The 27862-nt window shown below is 41.4% G+C and overlaps 2 protein-coding genes across 3 annotated transcripts in view; one reads left to right on the plus strand and one right to left on the minus strand.

Moving 5' to 3' along the window:
- The window catches only part of CDC73 (cell division cycle 73), a 140306-nt gene that overhangs the window by 41766 nt on the left and 70678 nt on the right, over positions 1-27862 (minus strand). The window lies entirely within an intron of this gene.
- On the plus strand, positions 18838-27191 carry B3GALT2 (beta-1,3-galactosyltransferase 2). 2 transcript variants are annotated; one of them, XM_064147161.1, is made up of 3 exons: positions 18838-19483; positions 21496-21618; positions 24341-27191. In XM_064147161.1, the coding sequence occupies exon 3, from the start codon at positions 24477-24479 to the stop codon at positions 25737-25739; it is 1263 nt and encodes a 420-aa protein (XP_064003231.1). In that variant the 5' UTR covers positions 18838-19483; positions 21496-21618; positions 24341-24476; the 3' UTR covers positions 25740-27191. The 2 variants fall into 2 exon arrangements, with proteins under 2 accessions (XP_064003231.1, XP_064003230.1); XM_064147160.1 differs by lacking the exon at positions 21496-21618.

The following is a 27862-nucleotide window of genomic DNA, read 5'->3' on the forward strand; positions in this document are numbered from 1 at the left end:
TGTTAAAGACCACATACCAACAACCTGTCCACTGTGACCAGCAGATTCTTTATTTTGAATGCAGGTTATAAAAATACTGATTAAAATATTGAGACACAAAAGATGCCTGTACCACATCACACAAGCAGGTTAGAAACAGAGCAGTAATTAACTGCAAACATTTCTGCATTTAGTGCATGGGAATCTGTAATTCTCCCAAACTGAGAAGACTCCTGCATGGCAACAATGTAAATTCAGTCATTTCCCCTTTCTGAAATGCTTCATTTAACCCTTACATTTACAGTGTGTGTTATCAGAAAGTCCCTGTGAAAGTACCTGCCAAGAATTATCATAAACCCAGTAAAAAAACCAGCATAAATCCAGGCCTCATCTGGAGTGTGGTGTTCAGTTCTGGGCCCCCCCAGCTCAAGAAGGACAGGGAAATGCTTGAGAGAGTACAGCGCAGAGCCACAAAAATGATTAAAGGAAGTTGAACATCTTCCTTATGAGGAGAGGCTGAGGAAGCTAGGGCTTGTTAGCTTGGAGGAGACTAAGGAGTGAGCTCTTTCATGTTTATAAATATGTAAGAGGGGTAGTGCCAGGAGGATGGAGCCAGCTTCTTCTCGGTGACGCCCAGTGACAGGACAAAGGGGCAACAGGTGGAAGGTGAGGCATAGGAGGTTCCATGTGAACCCGAGGAGGATTTTTTTCCACTATGAAGGTGACAGAACACTGAAACAGGCTGCCCAGAGAGGTTGTGGAGTCTCCTTCTCTGGAGATAATCAAGAACCATCTGGATGCATTTGACTGTGATCTGCTCTAGGTGATCCTGCTTTGGCAGGGAGGCGAAACCAGATGATCCCTTCAGCCCCTGACATTTTACAATTCTATGATTATTCAATGTTAAAACACATTGGAACAGCAACAGAAACTTCAGACAAAGCTCCCTTCAATAAAAGGACCTTGCATTGCAAGGATGGGACAGGCCTTACTCCCATCAGTAAAAGCCCAGATTCCTTTCCTTAACTCCTTATGTTGTATGCAACAACATAACTCAACAAGTTGGTAACCCCTTCAGAGCAACTGACCTATGCTCAGTTTTTATCAGCAGCAGCTGGGAGGTCTTACACAGCAATCTGCCCCTGAACACAAAGTTACTGTTCATCTTGTGAATATACTTCTATTTCACCAAGAACACTACATGTGAGAGAAGCTAACTACCTGGAACAGACACAGAATACTTTACATTTTCAATGTACAGGCCTGTTGTATGAATAAAACCAAACCTATATTTGAAAACTGTTATGACTGAAGCTGACATCTGATTGCAATGTTTCTTTTTGCTTGGTGATTTCACATCCTCCTATCAAATAAAACAAAAGATTTCAGTAGGTTTAACTTTAAAGAGAACACAGCTATTTCTGGATCAAAATGTTTGCATTCACATTTCAACAAAACAAACACATCCTTGGAAGCATTTTCCCACATTTTAAGTCAAGGCACAAAGGCAACTTGGGATTCAAAAGAACCAAGCCTACTAAGTTTCTAAGCAGTGTATGCACGGTACCTCAATCTTAATTTTGAGCTGTAGGAAGTACATAGCCTCCAGCTTCTGAAGCTTTATGTATTTAATACAGTAAGGCATCACAGAAAAAAGCTTGTGCTCTTCAGTATCCTCAAATGGCTGCTGCCACCAGTAGTAAAAATCATTAACATATCTTTCTCAGCACAATACTCTGAAGTCTGAGCATATCCAAAATTTACAATAATAGCATCCCACTTATATCAGTCACAGCTGCTCTGACAAACTGCCTTCTAGACTACTTAGATCTTTCCGTGGGACTGCATTATGTAAAAGTTTCACACATCCCAACATAATTACTTTGAATAGAAATGCAACAGTGCTGGTACTGTTGTATGCCACTTGCAGTCCTGTTCTCCAATTCTTTCCCCTCCAGCTTTCTCAGTGAGATCCACTGCACTACTTGATTTTTGTTGCAGAACTCTGGTTTAATACATTTTTATCTACAATTAAGAAGGAGCACTCTAATTAGACCAAAATGTTTATATCCTCATGCTCTTTCCACTGATTTACAACTGGGTAATTCTAAAAGGGTGGAAACTTCCCTCTCTAGGTGTACACAGACTAAAAAGTTCCAGTCTTTTGCACAATTCACTACTTTGCAGCACTAACCCACACTACTGCACCATGTCAGCAGAAATAGCCAGGCATCTGCCTGAACCCCAAATCCTCTATTCCCCACATGAAGCTTTTCAATGAACCACAGAAACATTCAGGTTGGAAAAGCCCCTCAGGATCACCAAGTCCAACCAATATTCCTACTCTACAAGGCACACCTTAAACCATATTCCCAAGCACCACATCCAAACGACTTTTAAACACATCCTGGGTTGGTGACTCAACCACCTCCCTGGGGGCAGCCCATTCCAATGCTTGACCACTCCTTCTGTGAAAATTTTTTCTCCTAATGTCCAGTCTAATCGTACCCAGTCGCAGCTTGAGGCCATTCCCTCTTGTTCTACCACTATTTACCTGTGAGAAGAGACCAGCACCAACCTCACCACAACCTTCTTTCAAGTAGCTGTAGACAGCAATGAGGTCTCTCCTCAGCCTCCTTTTTTTCAAACTAAACAGCCTCAGCTCCTTCAGTCACTCCTCATAAGATTTATTCTCTAGGCCCTTTCCCAGCTTCATTGTGCTGCTCTGCACTCACCTGTACTTAGCCAAAAGATTCTAAGATTACAAAAACAACCAACCAAAAAAACCAAACACCCATACCCACACAACAAGAACACCCAAACAAACCCCCAAACCAATCACCAACAATCCCTCAAACGCTGTAACAAATCAAACCCTTCTGCCTTGTATTCACAGAGTACAAGAGAGCAGACAAGGTAGTGCTAAACTTTCAGCTGTCTACACTTAGGTGTGTTCCAAAAGCCTGGTTCTTTGACAGAAGAGCCTGGCTGCGGCAGAAGTGCTGTCCCTGGGGCACTTCAAGGCAAGGTTGGACGTGGCACTTGGTGCCATGGTCTAGCCTGAGCTCTGTCGTAAAGGGTTGGACTTGATGATCTGTGAGGTCTCTTCCAACCCTGATGATACTGTGATACTGTGATAGAAGTTAATAAAGCTTTTTGATAGTGCTGCTTTACATCAGACAGAAATCACACATGTGAACCGAGCAACAGAATTGCAACATTGATCATCACCTAACAAAGGCACCTGGGACACAAAGTATCCTAACCATGCATCACAGAATCATAGAATCAACCAGGTTGGAAGAGACCTCCAAGATCAGCCAGTCCAACCTAGAACCCAGCCCTAGCCAATCAACTAGACCATGGCACTAAGTGCCTCACCCAGTCTTTTCTTCAACACCCCCAGGGATGGCGACTCCACCACCTCCCTGGGCAGCCCATTCCAATGGCAAATCACTCTCTCTGGGAAGAACTTCCTCCTAACATCCAGCCTTCCCATAGAAAACCAGACACCATATTTTCTTCATCATAGCAAGAGGAGGCTCAGGGGTGATCTTATTACTGTCTACAACTACCTGAAGGGACATTGTAGCCAGGTGGGGGGTGGCCTCTTCTCCCAGGCAACCAGCAATAGAACAAGGGGACACAGTCTCAAGTTGTGCCTGGGTAGGTATAGGCTGGATGTTAGGAGGAAGTTCTTCACAGAGAGAGTGATTTCCCATTGGAATGGGCTGCCCAGGGAGGTGGTGGAGGCACCGTCCCTGGGGGTCTTCAAGAAAAGCCTGGATGAGGCACTCAGTGCCATGGTCTAGTTGACTGGATAGGTCTGGGTGCTAGGTTGGACTGGATGATCTTGGAGGTCTCTTCCAACCTGGTTGATTCTATGATTCTAAGAATACTTGTCTGCTTCTTGACAAATATTTACATTAAAATAATTGCCTTCAAACATGTTTGCATTAGCCTGCATGTAACAGAATTCAGGTACTATTGCTACTATATGATATACCAGACTCTGCAAACTGCTGCTGGTATCCTGAACAAACATATCATTTCATACCACTAAACTGTAGAACAGAAAAGCTGCTGATGTTAGATGCCTATATCAAACCCTAACTGTAATGGCAATAAATCTTGCATTAAGTTAGAATACAGCAAGGATTCTGGATGGATCACACACGAGGAATTTCTCCATTTGGCCTTCTGCCTCCGCTTTCATTTTCCTTTGGCGTTCTATCTAAACTCCCCATTATTCTTCTCTCTTTCGTGGAGAAGATTAAATTAAGCCCTTCTCAAAGCACTAAGATGACAACATTCAACTTTTATTTTTCCATTTTACACACAGTGCATACACTAGATAGAATATCTCTGAGCTTTTACCTATACATTATGAGATCTGGTTTTTAATGACAGCTCTCTGAAAGGGCTAGGGCACAGCGGTAGTTTTGGTAGTGAAGAAATGCACCCCTCTTCAATGAAGGGCAACAGACAAGGTCTCATTCATACAGTCTGGGAACATTCTCTTCAATGATGAAAAGAAGATAAAGACCAAAAAAAAACCTGCACAGATTGCAGGATCTTCTTTTTATGCTATGATGGTTAAGCACTGTGGGTTAGACCAAGCTAGGTGGAAGCAGGTATCTGGCGAGCAGGTCCTGGTGCACAGCTTTGGCAGGACCTGCTGAATCTTGCAGGAACTTGAGACTGAGATGGCTGCAAGAGAGTATTGCCAGGACCCAACCTGGGCTATTTAAATGCCTCCAGGGAGTGCCAGAGACACAGAGGGTGGGAAAACAGGACAGGCAAACAGGCTGTGACATGGCAATTTGTGTGGGCAGAGCATGCAGACAAGGCAAAGTCCCTCCTGCCACGGAGGCGAGCTCCAATACAGATACCTTCACGTTGGGGAGGGGGATGGCAGCAGAAAGGGTTGGCATGAAGCCATTCTGGGAACTTGTTTGAAGCCAGGACAGACGCTCGCCTGTGTGCTAAACTGAGGTGGGCAGGGGGTTCTGGACTCTGGGAAGCCCAAGGACAAACAGGAAAGCCAGCAAGAACCTTCTGCCCTCACATGTATGTTGGCACAGCATGACCTACACCTACCAGATGGTCAAGCTCTCAACACTTTCTAGAGCAGATGTGGGAACCCAGACAGAGCTCAGAAATATGCATCTGTTCAGGTCACAGACTGCAGGGAGAGCCTCAGCCTTTCACTTGTGATGCATGGGTGCTCCAAAACTGTTGCATGTGCTGTGAACAGAAGGATGACCTGCTCAGATGGGTAGCAGAGTTGAAAGAGGAGTTAAAAAACTTAAGGAGCATCAGGGAGGTGAAGGAGAGGCTGGTGGCATGAAGCTTTGCCCTCCTCGAAACATAAATGGGAACATTAATTTGAAAGCATCCAGAATCAGGTGGCCCCTGTATCCTGCACCTTCCAGGCTGGAGGCAACAGCCTGCACAACTTGGTGGCAAATTCATGGTTGAGGCAGCAAGCAAACTTCCCACCAGGGGGCAAGAGCACCAAGTCGCTGCCCAGCAGAGCAGGCATGTCAGCCCAGTTAATCCCCCTACCTACCAAGTGCCTCTGCAAAACAGGTATGAAGCCCCACAAGTTAAGCCAGTCCCTGAGGAAGATGAATCAGCTGGCTTAGAAGCATTCCCAAGAATAAGGAAGCATTCCCTAGATGAAGTACAGCATCCAAACAGCTTCTACAAGGAAAAAAAAAAAGAGCAGCCATTGTTACAGGTGACTCCCTTATGAGCAAATGGAAAACTCCACATGCAAACCTGACCCACTTGAAAGGGAAGTGTGCTGCCTCCCCAGGGCCCGAGCTAAGGACGCGGTAAGAAAACTCCCTACCCTGGTAAGGCCCACAGATTATTGGCCATTATAGGCATTCAGAGAGGCAACAATCAACTAGAAAAAAAGAGGTTTCAAGGCATTAGGTCTATTGGTCAAGAGTGGGAGAACAGGTAGTGTTCTCTTGTATCTCACTCTCCCCCAGTCACAGGGACCAACCCAGATGGACTGAGGAAGATCCACCACATCAATTTTTGGTTTTGAGCCTGGTGCCACCAGCAGGACTTTGGTTTTTTTGATGATGGGTCAATTAACAGAGAGGCAGGCCTGCTAGCAGCAGATGGGCTACATTTCTCTCAAAGAGGGAGGAACTGGCTGGGCACATTGACAGAGCTATAAACTAGATGCGAACGGGGAAAGGGGAAAAAAAACAGGCTCACTGGAGATAAATCTGGGACATCTGTGGGACATCCTGTCAACCTCACTCCTACCTCAGGAGGCAGGGGACATCGTGTCAACCTCACTCCTACCTCAGGAGGCAGGTTAGATCGTGTCAGCCTCACTCCTACCTCAGGAGGCAGGGGACATCGTGTCAACCTCACTCCTACCTCAGGAGGCAGGGGACATAGTGTCAACCTCACTCCTACCTCAGGAGGTAGGGGACAGTGGGCAGTGTGACAGGGCAGACACAAGGGCTACTGATGAGTTGGGCCACGTGGTAGTGCCTGGGAGCGATCAAGCAGAGAGCACTGCCCTACCCCACAAAGAGATGCCCCAGCTGAAGTGCATCTGCACTAACTGGTGGAGCACTGGTGATAAGCAGAAAGAGCTTGAAGCTGTCATTCAGCAGGAAAACAACGATATTGTTTCCCTGAGGGAAAGATGGGTGAGAGGAATACCAAGCTGGAGTGCCATATTGCATGGCTACAAGCTCTTCAGAAGGGATAGGCCTAGAAGGAGAAGCAGGAGAGGGGGTGGCCCTGTATGGTAGGGAAGGCCTCAACTGTCTTGAGCATGACGATGATGGTGATGGTAAGGTTGAATGCTTGTGGGTAAGACTCAAGAGGAAGGCCGACAAGGCAATATCATGGTGGGCATCTATTATAGACCACCTACCCAGGATGAAGAGGTTGACAAGGTGTTTTACAGGTGTCTGGGTAAGGTCCCAAAATCATTAGTCCTTGGGATTGACTTCAACTTACCGATATCTGCCCCAAAAAACTCACAGCAAACAGGAGGCAGCCCTAGAGGTTCTTGTAGGGTGTGGTTCTTGGAGCAGCTGAGGGAGCTGGGGGTGCTTGGTCTGGAGAAAAGGAGGCTGAGGAGAGACCTTATCACTCTCTATAGCTACCTGAAGGGAGGGCTGGAGCAAGTTGGGGGCAGCCTCTTCTCTTTGGTTGCAAGTGACAGGTCTAGAGGAAGTACATTCAAGATGCACCAGGAGAGGTTCAGGCTGGATATTAGGAAGTATTTCTTCTCTGAAAGGGTTACCAAACATTGGAAGAGTCTGCCTAGGGCAGTGGTGGAGTCACCATTCCTGGAAGTGTTTAAACATGTGTGGGCATGGTTTAGTGGTAAACCTGCAGTGCTGGGTTGAAGGTTGAGCATCTCTTCCAACCAAAGATATTCTGTGATTCTGTGACTTTCATACAGTTCACATGAGCAGAATCCAAAAGGTATTTCAAAAACAGGTTTCAAAAATGTTCATAGGTCTACCATCCTGTGCTAGTTTGAAGCTAGCTTGAATGTTTTGGTGAAAAGAACTACATTATAGGCTGTGAAAGGAAAACAATGGTGATGTCCACTTCCCTCAGAGTCTTGTAAAGGAGTTTGGGAAGGAGAAATGAAAACATTAGATAACAATCTTGCCATTTTTTTCCCTCTCACTCTGGCTGGGCTACTGACTGAGCTGCATCACTGTAACACACCCTCCACTCACTTTTGCTTCTTAACCTCTTGGGCAAACCTCTATTCTTCCTTAGGACTGGGGTAAGGTTGAGAGGGGCAGGGGGAAAGTGCAGGGGTGGTTGAGAGCCCCTCATGAGGACTCAGGTTTCTGGGAGGGTTGTTGTGTTTCTGTATTACTTTTACCTGAGGGGAGGTTGTGGCCAGGAGGAGGTTGGTCTCTTCTCTCAGGTGGCCAGCACCAGAATGAGAGGACACAGCCTCAGGCTGCACCAGGGGAAATTTAGGCTGGAGGTGAGGAGAAAGTTCTTCACTGAGAGAGTCATTGGACACTGGAATGGGCTGCCCGGGGAGGTGGTGGAGTCGCCGTCCCTGGAGCTGTTCAAGGCAAGGTTGGACATGGCACTTGGTACCATGGTCTAGCCTTGAGCTCTGTGGTAAAGGGTTGGACTTGATGATCTGTGAGGTCTCTTCCAACCCTGATAATACTGTGATACTTTGTATATTTCTGTCTATAACTGTATATACTGTAAATACCTGCTTGTATATTGTGCTAGCTGTAAATAAATAGCTTCATTTATACTCCCAGAGCCGGTTGAGTCTAGTCTGGCTATTTCTCTGTACACCCCACTACACATGAGTATGCACACACACACACACACACACACACACACACACACACACACACACACTCATCTTTAAGAATTTCCCACTGTGAATGAACCTCTAAGATGACAGACTATGCCAGTCAGCAAAGATGCAGGCAGAGGTGAGGTTCACAGCAACTATTATTTCTGCCACTCACATGTTGGCAAATACCAGTCATCCATAACGATCCTGAGGATTTTCACAGTTTATCTGAAGGAAATCTGCCTTAAGCAGCAAGACCTTTTCAGCTCTCCTTCAGCCCTCACACCTGTCCTGTTACTTCAAATAGTTGTTTTGCCTTTGAAAAGTCTACTGATAGTGATAAAAAATAAACAAGATTTTTTTTTCCAGAGCAATCTGTTGCAAAGCAAGGTCTCCTCACAGGAAAACTGAACACTTTGATGGTAACAAATAAAAATTAGTGAAGCACTAAGAGCAGACAATGTTTTGAAACAGAGTGAGGCTTTTGATGCCAGCATCTCGATGAGAAAAAAAGAACAAAACAAAACCCAAAGATTGCTCTGTTACGACCTTCTGGAACTTTCTGTATATGCTTAGGAGGGCTTGGCCAGTCACACAGATTCACAGAATCATACAATGTCAGGGGATAAAAGGGACCTTGAAAGATCATCTCATCTAAATCCCCTGCCACAGAAGGATCACGTAGACCAGATAACACACAGGAACACAGCCATGTGGGTTCTGAATATCACCAGAGAGGGAGCCTCCATAACCCCCCTGGGCAGCCTGCTCCAGTGTTCTGCCACCCTCACTGTGAAAAAATTCCTCCTCCTGTTTCCATGAAACTTCCTATGCCTTGTTTTTCACCCATTGCCCCTTGTCCTGTCATTGGGCATCACCAAGCAGAGCCTGGCTCTATCCTCTTGGCACTCACCCTCTACATATTTATAAATATTACAGTATCATAGTATCACACAGTATTATCAGGGTTGGAAGAGACCTCACAGATCATCAAGTCCAACCCTTTACCACAGAGCTCAAGGCTAGATCATGGCACCAAGTGCCACGTCCAACCCTGCCTTGAACAGCTCCAGGGACGGCGACTCCACCACCTCCCCGGGCAGCCCATTCCAGTGTCCAATGACTCTCTCAGTGAAGAACTTCCTCCTCATATTGATGAGGTCTCCCCTCAGTCTCTTCCTCTCCAAGCTAAAGAGCCCCAGTTCTCTCAGTCTGTCCTTGGAAGGAAGATGTTTCTCTCCCTTAATCATTTTCAGGGCTCTCCACCGGACTTTCTCAAGCAGATTGCTGAAGTCCTTCCTGAACTGAGTGGTGCAGAACTGGCCACAGTATTCAAGATGAGGCCTCACCAGGGCAGAGTAGGGGAGGAGAATCTCTCTCAACCTACTAACCACAGCCCTCCTAGTCCACCCCAAAATGGCACTGGCTTTCTCAGCCACCAGAGTGCATTGCTGGCTCATGGCCAACCTTCTATCCACTAGGACCCCCAGGTCCTTTACCCCTTCACTGCTCTCCAGCAAGACAATCCCCAACCTCTACTGATACCTGGAGGTGTTCTTTCCCAGGTGCCAGACTCTACACTTGCCCTTGTTGAACTCCAGTAAGTTTCTCCCTGCCCAGCCTTTCAGCCTGTCCAGATCTCAGTGAATGGCAGCACAGCATTCAGGTGTGTCAGTCACTCCACCCAGTTCTGTGTCACCAGCAAACTTGCTGACAGTGCACTCTGTGGCCTCGTCCAGGTCACTGATGTATTGAATAGTACTGGTCCCAGTACTGATGCCTGAGGGACCACACTAGCTAGAGGCCTCCAACTAGACTCCATCCCATATACTGAATTTCACAGAGACTCATCCAGTAACTTCCTTGTCTTAATCTGGCAGTGCTCTACTTTCAAGAGAGAAGTACCAAACAAAATAGCAGTATTACCTTTTGAGAAAGGGCAGCACAGTAATTTTATGTGTGTGTCAAAAGGCTGGTAATAAGTACAGAAACCTCACACATTTCTATTTATTCCTGTTCTCTTAAAAAGATGTTTTGGCAATGTTAAGAAAAGCAACTATTCAAGAGCTAATGCCAGACTACATATTTCTTTCATCTTTCTACACTGTCATATTCTTGGGCAAATGAATATGTTCCTATCAAAACCCCGTATCTTCTGCAATAGACCTTTTGGTCACTGACTGTTGCCTAGTTTTAAGAAAAATAATCTGAAAATTAGATAAAAATAAGGACAGAGAACTACCAGTATGAAGGCTGCTCTTACAAAAAAACAAGCCAAACAAACAAAAAAGAAAAACAAGCACCAAACCCCCCCAAACGACTCGACTTATTATAGCCATCAGGTCTCTATCAGCTGGGATCAGATACCCTAAGTAGCACATTTTCCATTCAACACCACAGAGGTGCCTTAGGTTTAGCAATTTCATTAGCTCAGGGCAACTGTGTGGAAACAGAGGCAGTTCACTGCCCTGGCCAGCACAGCTTCAGAAACCACACCGGCACAGCATGGAGCTACTATTTATAAATCTTGCAAGCATCTCATGTATGCTGCAGTATTGTTTCAAGAACAAGCAAGCAATCCTACACAGAGTCATCAGAGCTTATTAGCTCCAGCCACACGGGACCGAACCGACTCCACCAGACCATTCAGAGCAGGCTGATGCATCTATTCCCTGATGGTTGACATTCCACAAGGCTTATTAGGTTGCGTGCATTATCATGTGAATACACAGATCCAATTTCAATCTGGCATTGCTCCCAATCAACCTGATGGGGAGAGAAGTACAGGGATTGAAGAGACCTGCTCCAGCATTTCCCACATTACTAACCTATCTCCTCACTCATTCCCTTCCCTTGGTGTACCTCAGATAAGTGAAAGTTAATTACACATAACAAAAACCTCCTCTCTTTTCATCATGAGACAAACACAATGTAAAAGTACAGATACCGGTGCATAGCCCCAGACAGTGCTGCTTAGGGTCAACCGTTGAAAAGAAAAAAAACTTAAAAGGGTTAAAAAAAAAACCCAAAACATTTTCACAGCAAAGAAATCTTCTCCATACAGGGTGACCTAGATTCTTAAAACTGAAAAGGAAGAAAGGAAGAAAGGAAGAAAGGAAGAAAGGAAGAAAGGAAGAAAGGAAGAAAGGAAGAAAGGAAGAAAGGAAGAAAGGAAGAAAGGAAGAAAGGAAGAAAGGAAGAAAGGAAGAAAGGAAGAAAGGAAGAAAGGAAGAAAGGAAGAAAGGAAGAAAGGAAGAAAGGAAGAAAGGAAGAAAGGAAGAAAGGAAGAAAGGAAGAAAGGAAGAAAGGAAGAAAGGAAGAAAGGAAGAAAGGAAGAAAGGAAGAAAGGAAGAAAGGAAGAAAGGAAGAAAGGAAGAAAGGAAGAAAGGAAGAAAGGAAGAAAGGAAGAAAGGAAGAAAGGAAGAAAGGAAGAAAGGAAGAAAGGAAGGGATTATTTTTTGTACTGTATCCAAGCCTCATTAAATTAAGAAGATATTTTTATTTTGTTTTATTGCTTTGCTTGCTTACCTAGAAATGCAATACAAGGAGAAAACAGCTGTTGTCCTTTTTTCAGACTACTACTACTCTCCTTACTGTTATTAATAGAATTATAGAGCTTTTTATATTTGGCATAAGTAACTGCAAAGAAAACAGTAAGATAGAGATCCAAGGGAGTGGGGGAAGTCAGATATAAGCTCCTAAAACAAACTTCTTTGCTTCTGCAGTATAAAACATAATACTCTCAACACAAGTAAAGCACAAATGTGCATTAACCAGAAATTACAGAAAAAGCCTTTGTAGGAATCTGAATGCTTACTTATGCAAATCCAGGAGAGGAGAAGACTTAAAAGAACAAGCTCATGAGATTTGTGGAGTTTTTAAGAGGATGTCAGGTTTTTGTGTGCTTTTAAGGTTTTATTGTGTTTTGTTTTGGGTTGGTTGTTTGTTTTTTTTAGCTGACAGATGCTCCATTAAAATGGATCAGTGTCCTATTCTTGGGCAAATTAATATGTTCTTAACAAAACCCCTTCTCTTCTGAAATAGACCTTTTGGTCACTGACTATTGCCTAGTTTTAAGAAAAATAATCTGAAAATTAAATAAATTAAGGATAAGGAACTAACAGTATGAAGGCTGCACTTCAAACCAAACAAAAAAAGAAAACCAAACCAACACCAGTGATAGAAAGCTTTGCAGATGCTAACATATATGTATATAATGCATACATATATGTGTATATAACATATATACACACAAAACATTACAATCTCTAATTTTAGACCAAATTCAATGAATTCAGTGTTATTACATGAAATATATCCCATTTTGTTAGTTGGTTGTGGGTTTTTGTTTGGTTGGGTTTTGTTTTGGTTGTTTTCTCTTAAACAAAGAGCATACATTAGTGATGCTTAATACTACGCCTTCAGGTGGACAAGATACAAGAGAATTGTCACATTTCTTCTGCTAGACACCACTCAATTACAGAAAATATAACCCCCTGAAATTTAAGTTTGAAATACAGTTTAGGATAGCAGAAAAGAATGAAACTTATCTAGTTCTGAAGCAATATTCTCTGTTAATTAACATAATACCAAGTGAGCTTTAAGGATTTTCTCCAAATTATCTTTGAGGACCTGGTGTCCTGGTGCCTCTGACTTTACATTACCAATTTATGTGGAAAAAATCCTTGGGCTCACAAAATTAATCTAGAATCTTATATAGATTACAGAAGGAATCATGAACAGAATAATTCAGTCCAAAAAATGTATATCCACAAGTAGAGTTTCCTCTTCCTTGAACACTGCTCAAGGAATGCTATCATTTAAGTTTCATGTGAATTTCAAAATAGGAAAGTCTGCAGGACAGACCAGCAAAGTCATTTTGTACAGTAACTTGATTTCTTTGTCTATCAGAAGCACATACAAGTGAACATTTACTTCCAAAGGATTGTTGCCACAATACAGAAATAATCAGAAAGCAATTCATTCGTATTCAGCACCCTACATGATAAAAATCAGCTTTTCATTATTATACACTGACTGCAAACTACAAGTTGATGGAATCATTAATACGGAAAATACAGTAGGGAAAAAAAAAACTTATGAAACTGGATGGCCAAATTAAAGTAGAATCATAAAATCAACCAGGTTGGAAAAGACCTCCAAGATCATCCAGTCCAACCTAGCACCCAGACCTATCCAGTAGATCTATTAAACTAGGTGGTGTGCAGGGTGCTCAGAGTAACTTCACTCTTCCTGGGTCAAAAAATGCTGGTAGGAACTGCTATTAAAATGGGACTTTATTCTCCATGTTAAGATCTAAGTCTGTTGTTGGAGATGAACAAACATCGTGTATATTTATTACAAAGAGAACTTCTTTGGTCACTGGAGGAAGGATTTTCCCACAGATTTTGTTGGGTTTTCTAGTTCATGCATCTCTGCTTGAGGAAAAGACTTCAGGGACTTGAGACACTTACTTAAAACTTTGTTATTTCTGTTGCAAAATCTGCACATCTCACAGAATCAGCTGTAAATGAGGATACCTACAGGATGAAGCTGCACAAATTCATGTACTAAAGCTGCTGAGGAACTGTGACAGATGGAAAGAGTCAACACAGGTCTCAACTCCAAGACACATGAAAGTGACAGCTCGGAAAGTCCAGCTCTTCAATTTCACATTATTGAACAGTAACTATAATCACCTGCATCACAAAGTTTAACTTCAAAATCTAGAATTTTGGAGGCTGACAAAATGCTTCCCTATTCACAGGCAAAACATATGCACAGGGGGAAAAAATGCAGCAAGCAGATGAACAGTTTGAATTGTTAATCCCTCAGTAAGTCTTACATGAAAAAGCAGTAACAAAACCTACATAGCTTAGGAGGCAGTCCGAGGAAGTGCTCGGCAGGAGATCTGCATGCTGGCAATGCACCTGATGGGCCAAGACTCTCGGGAGAGCCGTGCTGGATGCCTCAAGAGCCAAAGACAGCCTAAGGGAAAAGAACCTCTGTGCCTGTGTCAGAAGGAATCAGGCAGTGTGAACAGGCTGGACAGGTGGTAACAACTACAAGACATTTTCTCCTTAGGCATAAGAGCTCGTGGCCTATATGCTCCCATAGGATGCCATCTTCTTGCTTTAAGAGATTTGATGTATACTACCAGCTCTTCCCTGAAGCCTCACTTACTGTGAGAACCCAAGTTTTCATTTCAGATTCTCATGCTGACGGTGTAAGGAGCAAGTCATAAGGTAAGGGGTAAAACAGAAGAGCCTGTTGTCCACAGTTGTGCTTCAAGCTGCTTCAGAGCCTTTGCTCTTCTCAGAATGCAAAAGGAACACTTGTGACATGCAGAAAGTGTTATTGCTGGCACTAGACAGTTCATCAGGGGAGATTCATGCTACCAAAAATACTGCACAACACAAATGAAATGATGCTGCCCATCCCCTGGAAAAAAACTGAAATCTGCATTTAGCACTTGAGACCAGCAATAATTGGATGCAAAGCCTGGGGGAAGACACGAAAAATCAGTATACAGAAGAGAAAGAAGATGTGATAAAGCAAACACGTGGCTTTTTTTTCCCCCTCCATGTCTGGACAGTTGTCCAATATTTTGCATAGCACACAAAAGCAGAACAGAAATAATGCAGGCTGAAATAATTTTGTATTCTGTCTTTTCAAGTCAATTTTGAAGCACTCCAAAAATCTGTGTTCCTCAAAGAAAGATGCGATAGGAGAATTCATGGAATTCTGGTTTGACAACTAGAACATCAGTTCACTTCGAAAAACACAGGCTTTAGAATTAGGAAATATTCTTTTGAAGTGTTTTCTAAAGCTGGTGGAATAAGAAACAACCTCCTGGCTTGTGTGTTCCCTCCCGACTATGCAAAGTTAGGAGATGTGTTTATATTCCTTACTGAACGATACAACAATTATCACCCACTCATTAGCAAACAAAAACATGCATGCTTCAGAGTAACTGGAACTCTTTTCTACTCCTGTCACCACTTCAGACTGATCTATACTGCTGCCTTTCTCTTATAAATTTAAGACATTCAAAGACTCGTGAGAAATCACTCCGTTTATAGCTTGAGTGTGATTAGAGTGCGAAATACTGAGCACCTCTAACGAAATGCAGCAAGTGTAAGCTAGGTTTCTTAACTAGCTAAGCAACGGTGAAATGCTAAGGGAAATAAGGCAGGCAACACTGACACTTGTGGTCATTTCTAGATTGCTATTTTTCACTCAGTTGCAAACATGCTTCTGATGGTTAAGCAGTAACTTAGTTGGGATAATAAAAGTAGCCAAGCAAATTACAAATATCCTACGACACTCCTTTCTCCACTCTAAAGTCTTCTTTTTGAAGCTAAGAACAGAATGGCCATTGGCCATATAGATAAGAATTCTTAGCACAGAAAATGAAACATGAGGCATTTATGGCATTCTGTATTAACACACTTTCAGAAGAGAGATTAAAAGCAAAAATAACCAACCTTGAAAATGTTGCCATTAATCATTTTGAACTGTCACTCGACAGGTTTTCAACATGTTTACCATTGAAATATTATTACATTTTACTATGATAAAATGGAAAAACCTTTGCAGAGTATTCATAGACTATCCAGAAAGCATGGTCCATGTGGGAACATCCAGCTGACAGGTCAGCTATGATGTATGTATTTAGTTTAAACTTTCATGGGACTTGCAGCCACCAGGCAGATTAGCAGGCAGTACACACCTGACTATTGCAATTACTCTAAAACTGAGAAACTTCTGTTAATGGTTTTAGGACAGAACTTCATTTAATGGCCCAACTTTGGAGTCTGCTTTGTTTTTAAAACCACATAGACAAGACTCTATCTATATCCTCTAAAAACAACAGAGAGGAAGCTTTTAGAAGAAAATATTCCAATTTTACACAACTTTGTTATGCACAAGAGAATTCTGACTAGTTGGCAGTTGTTCTATGCACAGGTTATTCTAAGATGACATATTTTCTCACTTCCTGCATCTGCTCCCAGCTTTGCAGAATTCACTGAACATTCAAAGCTTTCACTGGCCACAGTACCTCAGTAGTGTTCCGTGCACACGCTGCACATCTTCACATCATAGTAAGTCCTTATTCTTAGTAGATGGCAGCATTTCAAACACTACCATTGCAGCTTCTAATTTGATACGTAACCATAGTAACATGACAGAACATACTACTCCTTGGATCAAGAACAGGCAGTCCACTGACCCTTCACGATGAAACTTAGCTGAAGTAAAGGTCATTCTATTCTCCAGTCCAGTAAGGTTACTCAAACCTTCAGGTCACACTTCCAGTACAAAGCAATCTCTACCCTGCTGAAATACTCAGAGATATACAGTACCATATTGAAGAAGAAAGCACTATAGAAGAAAAGGAATTTCTTCCCATAACTTTGACTCTCTAAAGTTATATCAGTCACACTCAAGCTAGAAAGTAGTAGAAAAATCAAATCTTCTCCTTACTTTTCTGTAAGATGAGCAAAGACCTGATCATCTTCCAATAAAAAAGAATGAATGAAGAAATGGTTCCTTAAGTTTCAAGAATTGAATACTCTTCACCTGGTGAGATGACCAATTTTACACATATAAACAGGCAAGAGTTCCAGGTGAAGTTTAAGAGCTATACACAAGTGATATAGTCACAAAAGCCAAAACATGTCTGTTCCCTTCTAAAATTACTTTAAAACAGACTATAGTAAGAAAAAAATGGTCTTTGAGGTATTTCACCTTTAATATTTACTAATAAGGAGTTATGGAAAAATGAAATCAGCTCTTTGCAATCTGTAAATATACTGCAAGTAACTTACAAACCTTCTGAGAAACACTTCAGATACAGTGAAGCAGTAGGAAATTATGTGGAAACACTGTGGATTTTAGTAAGTTCAGTGGATATTTGTTTCCAAAATACAATGTTATGTGTCTTAACTGAAAATTCAGAAATCAGAATCAGACTCACACTCTGGTGTCCAAAACAATATTACTTGCTTCTATGTAAATCAACATGGGTAAATTAATGACGATTGCCCACTCATAGCCCGAAACACGGCCAACTGTGATACTCCTAGGCAAACTGTCACATATTTGTATACAGACAGCAACAGATTATTACATAAAGCTTTTTATATTATATAGGGTAAGAATATGAAAGCTTTGTGTATTTTAGTGGAAAACTCAGCAGACTTAGCACACATGCAGAGTGTCAAAGCACTCATCCTAAATTATTCATAAATGTCCCAGAACAGTAAGAGAGTTAAGTGGTGCTGGACACAGGACTCTCCATTCTTGCTGCCCTGACCCTCCTCACCTCCACTTATTTAAATATATGTGGTTTTTTTGAGTGCAGAAGATACAAATATGCACATTATGTTTATAATTAATATTTAGGGAACATGAGCATGCTTCTAAAACGTCCTCAAATAGGATTTTGGTAATCGTCATTAGGATAGGAAATGCATACATTAAACCCGAGACTACATTAATAAAGTTAGTGTACATAGGTGATTCAGCTAAGAGGATAGAAACCTGATTAGGTTTCTAGTCAATGATCAGAATGTGTATCTAGAATAGTAAAACATATTGACTGCATTGGGAAGCCTGATTTGCTAGACAGGCATGTACCTACACCAAATCCTACTGATTAGAGATGCCATATGATAAAGCAGTTATACTTTCTTCATCCTTGGGCTAACACATTCCCCTTAGAAGAAAAAAAAAAGTCTAAAGGGATAGTTATAAACTTTTGACAATGAAGTGGACAAACACCATGACTATGATGCTAATCTATTTTCTGAGCTATCTATTGTGATATTTATATCACACGGTACATACAACAATAACTTTAGTACAGAAGGAGCAGTCACTGAAAGGACTGAAGAGAAACTATCCCAATTTTCATTAATTCTGTAAGATAGGTATGCCTGTAAGAGACAAAAGACATTTGAGATTCATCAATAATTGAAACCAAGTGCCCCCGACTCTGCAATAACGGATTTCAATCTCTACCAAGGAAGAAAGCCATTACCAGCAGAAAGGCAGCTTAACAGCATGTATTTATACATTACTGTTGCTCAGCTTAATTGACTAACCTAAAATAACAAAAAGCAGCTTTTATAAAGTAAGCATGTGTAAAGGAAGTACCAGTAAAGTAGTAGTATTTTTCCTCTGGCATGAAGGCAGAGAAGATTTTGACTCGAAGAGAGCCAAAAGGGTTAAATAAAGCTTCGCTATTTAAATGCTTGTAATTCCTTTGCACTGCAGAACAGCTTCTGGAATACCGGAAAAGAAGGTCTAGCATTAACATCCCCTAGAGAATCCTAAGTTAGAGCGCCAGGGAAAAGTGAAAACAATTGGGAAAATCCCTCAAATCGTTCGTTTAATCCTCATGCCAGTTTTATACTATTCACCTCTCATTGTGCTTGAACCCAGCATGTACCATTTATCAAATCGGAGCAAGAGCCTCTAAAGCTCTCCGGCTGCCTTTGGATTTAGTCAAAATGAATGCAAACAATCACGTGGGATTCAGCCAAGCAATGACGTTAAATTCTGCTCTGTCAGAAGACAGCATCTGTCAAAGCCCACATTTAAACTGCTGCCTGCCTGTGCAGCAGCTGAAGAACTACGGAATGGATTTTATAGACCAGAATCCTCGGTTAAAACAGCTCAAAACCGTTTCTATTACTGCCTAGCAACAATGAAGGAAGGAGTAGAGGGAAATCCTATTACTGAAGGCAAGTGAAGCACTACACGCTAGCACTCCCTGCTAGCATTACCATTAGGAATATGGATACTGAAGAGCAGAGAAAACAGCACTGCATTGTCCGACAAGGGAAACACCAGATGTAAAAGCTCCAGTGCAGCAGCGGTGAGCACCAGACAGCCCTGCTCAGGACAAGAGAGAACTACCGTCCTTTTGTCTGAAGGATAAACAAAAAAAACCCCAAGACAAGGACAACACTTATGAGCAAGGAAGGTAACACAGCAACGGGCAGACAGATGGACAGACTGGATACTGTGAAAAGCAATCGCAGGAAGCACACTGTTGGGGGATGTGCGCATGTTCGATAGCATCTTTTTTGCTGAAGTGATGGCGTGCCAAAACTATTTTCTGTGGGTATAATCCTCGAACCATAAATGGCCTGACCAAGGAAGGTATGTGGAATCCTTGTGTGCGATATTCATTTGATTGTCTGTAACCTTTTCAGCCATTACAGATAATGATCGTTCCTAATTTGCAAAGCCCTGAGATAACATGTCTCTGAACAGGGAGAAAGAAATCTAGCAGCTTTTCCTCTCCCACAGCACAATGTCACTACCTTACACTTATTGAATGCATTGCTTACAGTCTGCACAGGGTTGGTGTGACTAGAGAGAAGGGATTAAAGGGATAATGTAGCTACAGTAATGATTGCTTTTAACCGAGGAATTAAAAACTCAAACCCCTTCAATAGAGAAAAAAAAACACAGTTAGAAATCCTCTCAAACTAGGTCAGAATTAATCCTTATCTGGAGTAATCTTAAAGCACTGCTAAAATGTCCATGATGTGACACACTGAGAGCATTGAACCATCAAAACAGACCACGCAGTCAAATTACATTATCTTAAAAGTACCTTCAGACCTTTTTACACTTGCTTTCCCCCCCCTTAAAACACAAGCAAAATGTCATCAGGCTAGTATCAGCCAAGCATAAACTGGGAGCATTCAAAAGATTGGACATGATTTAAACCATCAGCAGTGCAATCAGGCACCACATTTTTACAAGTAACATCAGGTTCCCCTGACATCCCAAAAGGAAACCTCCAAACACTGTTCACTCAAAATGGTGAGCACGTAACTTATCTCATACCATCATTACCATTTCTGTTTAATATGAAAACACTGCCTGTTTAACTTGGATTGTAAAATGACATTCCATCTAATTGCCTTTCATTTCTATTTATTGTTGGAATACTTCCTTGCTAGTGGCAAAAGAGCAAGATGAATACTTGCAACACAAATATAAGACACAGATCTGCAGCAATTTAATACAACAGAGAAGGAAAAGGCATATCTGCAGACTCTACCAATAAGCTATAATAAATCTTTAAATGTCAATATAAATGTGGTTTTTTTTGCCCAAGGCAATACTGAAACAACAGCAACTGGAAATATTTCACGTACCAAAGGATGCAGCATACAACAGTCACTGGTTTCAGATCAGTTTTCAGGCATATAGAAGGTAAAGTCACTTTCCAGAACTTTGAAAACAAAAAATTCTAGCCTCAGGCAATACTCCTGCAGAAGCATGCCTAGCTAGTGGTGCGACTTGCAGATCTGGCATTTAAAAACCTGCACAGCAAACCTCATCTCGAGCACTCTTTGGTGTAAAAGATTAATGCAGTTTGTAAGTGAACTCGGGCAAATTATGTGAGGCCTAATATGCAACTGCTGCTGCTGTTTATCAGAATATCAACTCAGGCTGCCTTTTGAACTCTTTCTTCTAATTAAAGAGTTTGCCCACACAGTTAATCAAAATATGAAAATCCAGGACATGTGAATAGGAAGTTGAATGCTTCAATCTGCAAAGCTATAATTATAGAGCAGAACTGAGAGTACAAGGAACCAAAACACCAGCAGAGAACACAGACCACAAATAAAAATTCAAGAGGCATTCACAGTTTATATATATGGCATTTGATAATGCATCAGTGACTGCACAGTCAAGTGCCAAAACTGAAGTAGAATTATTACAAATTGCATCTTCGAAATGCAGAGCTACACACAACACACTTTCAGAGCACAAAGTGATTGTACAAAGAGACCTTAGGCTACACTTAAGGCTTTTTTTACCTACTGCCAATAGGTTGGTGCCTGTTCATAATGAGCCTTTTGTGCAATTAAATTCTGAGTATACAGACGAAACCAATAATGCTCTAGATCTAAACAAAAGTAGAAAGAAAAATAATTATCATACTGTCTGATGGTGGCTTTAATATAGATTGATAGCTTATTATTTTTAAAGTACACATCCTAGCACATAGCAGAGTTGTTGGGTTTTTTTAAGGAGCAATTGCTATTGCTGTATTTAAAATGCTTCATACCCACTGTCATTTTTTTTTTAAGTGGCTTACACCTAAACTATAAAGAAAATAAGACACAGTTACTTGTTTGGTTTTTTTTCAGACAAGTTTTTTATGAAGCTGAGAAATAGATGCGGGTGTTTCCCCTATCCACACAATGCCTTTTTAAAGGGCAGAGACTGAAGATTCTCTAGGAAACTCCTATCTTGCAAACACAAGGAATTATGTAAGTGAACAAAAAACTCCCTACATTTCTCATGAATCTATTTCCATCTCTCACTGTAAAACTTCATTTTAATGAGCAGAATGTAAGCAGGCAGTCAAAACCAAAAAATCCCACACACAAAGAAAAGAGGTTTCAGCCATTACAACTGCCTTTTCTGGGACACTTTCTCAATGCATCATGGAAAGACAGCACTTGAAAACAGTATCCAGTTTACACAAATATTTACATAACTTAAGAGTCTCACTTTCACCTACTGCCACATGAAAGTAGGGGAATTAAAAATTTAACACAGATTAGTAATGCAGATTTGCTGGTGCATTTGCACTTAACGACCACAGTTTTAGAAGTAGAATAATTCAGTGTGGCATAATTAATCCGAATTCTAGCTGCCACTCCATATTCATGTAATTCTGGTCTTGACTTTCTTCCTAAACTACATCTGCATGCAATGGAACAATAATGGATCAAATATTTCCACTGCTGCCCTCCAAACTGGCATCAAACAATTAGTTTCCCTGAGAACTGGGGTAGCCTTTGAAGTGGCATTTATGTTTGCTTATGCAGAGCAACTCTTGCCAAATAGCTGAGTCGTCATTTCAAACTCACTGCACACAGCAGAGAAACTAAAAGTTTATTAGCCTTGAGGGCAGGCTTTTATTTTCTAAGCGTGTAAAAGCAGGCTCAAAGCCTGGTACATTAGGGTCTTCCTTCTACATAAGGACAATGCCCGAGTTAAACGCAGCATAGGAGGAGGAGTGTGGCATTTCAAGTTAGCTCTGAAACAGCACACTTCAGACACACACGTTTGACAGGTGGAGACTGAAAACTCATTTTCACAAAGCTACCTTAGCCTCTGGAACGTGTCAGCAGTCCAAAGCAGTTAAACAAAAAAATGACGAGTCAGAAATGCTTTCACTGAGCTTGAGAGCAAAACGCACAAGCGCTGCGTAGCGGCACGACGAGAGGGAAGAGCTTTAATAGATCACTAGGCAAATATTTGGGCAGGAGAGGGAGGGAGCGGAGTCGCCCGTGCGGCCCCGCGGGCAGCGGCACCATCCCCGCGCACTGGCTCCTCCTGCTGGAGACTGCAGGCACAGCACCCGCCCCGCTGCCAGCGCTGCAGCCAGGCAGCTGCCGCACATCCCTCTGCTTGGTTAGCACTAACTGGCACACAGGAATTAAAGCTAAACCCTCTACTGAAAGAGACCCTTTCCAAATGCGGATTTTTCCCTTCCGTGAACCGGGCAGACTGAATGTTAAGCGACAGTCATGCAATTTAATCGTATATTACTCAACTGCTATCTCTTCTTGAAGTACTGCCTTACAACATAGAATCCTGCGATTTCCCATGTAACATCTCACTCAGTTTTTAGGTGCAGAAATTAATCCAAATATTGGTTTTGGAAGATAGTGAAGCAATTAATAAATTACACATATTAAAAATAGCATTTTCAATGGACTTCTCTTCAACTGTCATCATTTTTCCTACACAAAACCCTAGGGCTCAGAAATAAATGAGAGCAAATTGAAAATCACAAACGAATTGCTACCATGCAGGGAAAGGTTCATTTACAAGATGATGTGATCAGCTTTTAATATGCAGCATCATGAAGCTGCCATATTGACTCTGTTCTTGAATATGAAAGGAAAAAAAAAAGAGAGGAAGAAAACGAAGCACAGACTACACTTTGGCACTTTTTCCTGCGCTTAGAGCTGCTGGTTGGAATTGCAGTATGATACTGGATGTAATAATACTTAGCTGTGCATTTAAAGAGGGAAAAGCCAAAACTCACATTCATCAGATAGTCTGGCAGAAACTTAGAGCTGTGCAATTCTACTTCCAGTTAATATGAACGTTTACCCAAAATCTCTGCCCAATATAACCCAACAGCTTAATTTCAACTCAGCTGCATGTGAGCCTGGCACAACAGCAGAGTGCTCCATTCAATATTTTCTCTCAATGTTGAGTAGAAGGTTAAAGGTGCCGAAAAGGTGACCAAAAATGTTATCCTGCATTACCATCTGAGGGCTCTGCAGTGAGGTTACTGGACCCTGAAAATTAATTTTGACAGGTGCATCTTCTCATTGACTTTCCGAACACAGTCGGGGCCGGTGGAAACGTGCCAAGCACTGTACTGTGACTAACACAACCCTGCCATAATCAACCTTGTGCCGCCTGTTTCACCACCAATACATGACCATTTTGCAAAAGGGGTTTTTAAACTGTGAGCTATCTAGCCTCTGCTTGTCAAATCTATTTTAATTAATGCCAACAAACCTTCCATCTGGTATTAAGGCCTTTTCATTCAGTCCTTCTCAAGCACTTCTACAAGGATTTTACAGGCAGTATATGTGAAGCCCTTTTCATTTACTTTGCACTTTTTCTGCTGTCATGATCAAATTACCTTTTCCTGTTTCTCTTTTTTATCTTTGGTAGCCAGAGTGTTTATCAAAACATTTACCATGAAAAAAAAAACCAACACACCACCAACATTTTTAAAAGTTTAAAGAAAAAAAAAACAACCTAACAAGTCAACTAATAAAAAACAAGGTTGCCTTTTAGCATAGATCAAGCCTTGTTTATACTAACATGGGCTAGGGGTGTGTTTTTGTTAAGTTTTTTAGATCATTCAATTCCATGTTTATGTCTAGTTTCTGGTTGTAACCTTTTATGAAAGTGTAAAATCAAAGATTTCTGATTTTCTCTTTTTTTTTTTCCCAGCGTGAGTCATTTGCAGACAATTACTCAACGCGAACAAAAGGAAATGAATACCAAAGAATAGCAGTGGATTCAAAAACAACCAGGAAAGCATTCTGCTTGGCTATTGTCTCATATCTCATCATTGGATTGTTACAACATGCTTCAGTGGAGAAGACGACACTGCTGCTTTGCAAAGATGACCTGGAATACCAAAAGGTCTCTGTTCCGCACCCATCTCATCGGCCTGATCTCTCTGGTCTTTCTTTTTGCTATGTTTCTGTTCTTTAACCATCACGATTGGCTGCCAGGCAGGGTTGGATTCAAAGAAAATCCCATGGCTTATACTATACGAGGATTTAGATCTACAAGAAGCGAGACAAACCACAGCTCTCCAAGGAACATGTGGAAGGATGCCGTACCTCAGACGCTCAGGCCAGTTACCAACTCCAACAACACGGATCTGTCACTGCAAGGAGTAACTGGTTTGGAAAACACCCTCAGTGCCAATGGAAGTATTTACAATGAGAAAGGTACTGGGCACTCAACTTTGTATCATTTCAAATATGTCATCAACGAGCCTGGAAAGTGCCAGGAGAAGACCCCTTTTCTAATACTGCTGATAGCAGCAGAGCCAGGCCAGGTGGAAGCCAGACAAGCTATTCGACAAACTTGGGGTAACGAAAGCCTGACGCCTGGCATCCAAATTGTTCGTATTTTTTTGCTGGGGTTAAGCACTAAGATCAATGGATATCTCCAGCATACCATACTAGAGGAAAGCAGACAATACCATGACATCATTCAACAAGAATACTTAGACACCTATTATAATTTAACCATTAAAACTCTCATGGGGATGAACTGGGTTGCATCTTACTGTCCACACGTTCCATACGTTATGAAAACTGACAGTGATATGTTTGTCAACACTGAATATTTAATACACAAGCTTCTGAAACCAGAACTTCCTCCAAGGCACAAATATTTTACAGGTTATTTAATGAGAGGTTACGCACCTAACAGGAACAAGGATAGTAAGTGGTATATGCCACCTGATTTGTATCCAAGTGAACGTTATCCTGTATTTTGCTCTGGAACCGGTTACGTTTTTTCTGGTGACTTAGCAGAAAAAATCTTTAAAGTCTCCTTAAGTATCAGACGTTTGCATTTAGAGGATGTATATGTGGGGATTTGTCTTGCCAAGCTACGAATTGACCCTATGCCTCCACCCAATGAGTTTGTCTTCAATCACTGGCGAGTTTCTTACTCCAGCTGTAAATATAGTCACCTAATTACCTCCCATCAGTTCCAACCTAGTGAACTGATCAAATACTGGAACCACTTACAACAGAATAAGCACAATGCCTGTGCCAATGCAGCGAAAGAAAAAGCAGGCAGGTATCGCCACCGTAAGCTGCACTAGAAGGACGCCTCTCCCCCTGTGTGCAATCTGTAAATAACCGCTGAACGCATGTACAGTGACAATGGATGAGCTTCATGGGACAGCCTTCAGTTGATCCCCATCACATAGTGGAGTCTGAAAATTATTTTTTTAAGTTAAAAGAAGCATAGCTCTTGATAACACTAATATCAAACTATAACCAAAAGGTTTACCCAGCAAATCTGTGGGAAATAAAAGATGGTATTATAAGGATTGTTGTGTTTCCTGTGCAATAAGAAGCATGCACACTTTGGTGGTACAATTGCTGATTTCTGTGCCAATAAAATATAACTGAGCATATTTTCCACACTAAAAAAAATTGTTTTTAAAAGTATTGCATTAGTAGTTTCAGTTCTCTTCCATGGAATGAATTCCTGTTATCCAGAACAGTTATAAATTCAAAAACTAAGGAAATGCACAAAGGGCAGATCAGTTTTCCCTTCACATACCACATGAAAAGTTTTGTATGTTTCTTTAATGCACAAGGCATTTAGCAACTCCACATTTACCATTCACTAAGACAATACCAATGAACTCTAAAACACTAAGAAAGCACACTCTTAAAGCAGGTCCTGTTTTGGGAAGGTTGCTTGTTCTGGTTAGGAAGGAGTGACATATAAAAATCAAAGTTTAGACCACCACTGCTTTGTACATCACCTTTGGATATGAAGGTGGTGTTCTAGATCCAGCTGTAGATTCTCCTCACAAAGAGATGATTTAAAGTTAACTTTCTCCTAGAAATCATAAGGTGAGCTCCTAAAATCTGGTGCCAAGTAACATTTATCTTGGCATCTTCACGCAAATTCATTGCACCTGCTATTAATTTCCTTAAACAACTTCAAGGTAACTAAAAGGTTGATCAGAAATGCAAGGCAGAACTTCAAGTCTTTCACTCTAGTTTCAAAATGTTGTTTTTTGTGAAAAGTGGGAAAAAAAACCCAACCAAATCTTTGTTGTTTTTGCTGTTTTCTGCCTGCCCTTAAAAAAAAGGACCAGTCAAGGGGAAAGAGGTCTGTTAGAGAAGTCACACAACCTTATTTTATAAGCAGGGAAGTCTACGTCATAAGGTAGAGAGCTACAGATAGCAATATAAGCAAGAATAAAATTTAAGCAATTTGACAACTTGAAGCCACATTATATACCACTGAACCTAAGTTGTGAGAAGCAGGTTAAATCTATTTACAGCTTTCCAGTTTTCTAACAAGCAGAACTTTTCAAGCTTATTTTCCAACAGAGTTCCTCACAGCAGAGTTGTATCAAATTCAGGTTATTACTGTTTGTCACAGTGCCAGGGTAAGCCATACCCACTCTTGATTTAGCAGCAACTGATGGAACTGTGATTAGTTTTCTGTTTGACTGGGACTTTTTAATTGGGTAAAATACAACTATTTGATGTACTTTTATTATTTAATAAAATTGATTATATTTATGGTCTTCAGACTACACTTTCTGTGTGAAAGCTGCTCGAGGAGAAAGAAAGTTTTAGCTTTAGCATTGAGTTTTCTAGTGTTTCCTAGTTCTTCAAGCCTAGTTTTTATACCATACACAATACAGAGATCACAGCAGGTTTTTTCCTTTGTAATGAAGACAAAATCATATTACTGAGCATTCTCAGCAGCCCTAAAGCTGTCTCTATGCAGGAACTTCTACACGTGAATGGACCTCATTTTATTGTAGAACCCTGAAGAAATTTTAGGAGCTCCTGTTCCATGTGTGCACGGCAATTTGATCTTCACCATTTTTCTGGTGATCCTCCACCAAATTTTGCCATCTGCTGTATTGGAGGTATGATAAACACACACTTGTGCATTTCCACTTCATCTCAAATTGTAGAAATGTCCTTTTCTATGGCAAGCAAATGTGTATAAAAACAGTTACTCTCTGCAGAAGAGATCCCTCCAACGAGATTGAAAGTGCATCTGCTTCGTTTATGTGATGACTGTTGGTGTTCACATAACATGGAGATGCAAGCTTCATCAGAAAGTCTTTGGAAGTGTTCTTTCAACAGCCATTTGTAGTTTTCTTTATGCTCAACCCGGCCTGCTAATGCAGGCCACAGTTAATAGCCCATCTGAAAGCCACATGGCTTAAGTTAACTATATGCA

This window comes from Pogoniulus pusillus, chromosome 8 (genome assembly GCF_015220805.1).
Source record: "Pogoniulus pusillus isolate bPogPus1 chromosome 8, bPogPus1.pri, whole genome shotgun sequence".
NCBI lineage: Eukaryota > Metazoa > Chordata > Aves > Piciformes > Lybiidae > Pogoniulus > Pogoniulus pusillus.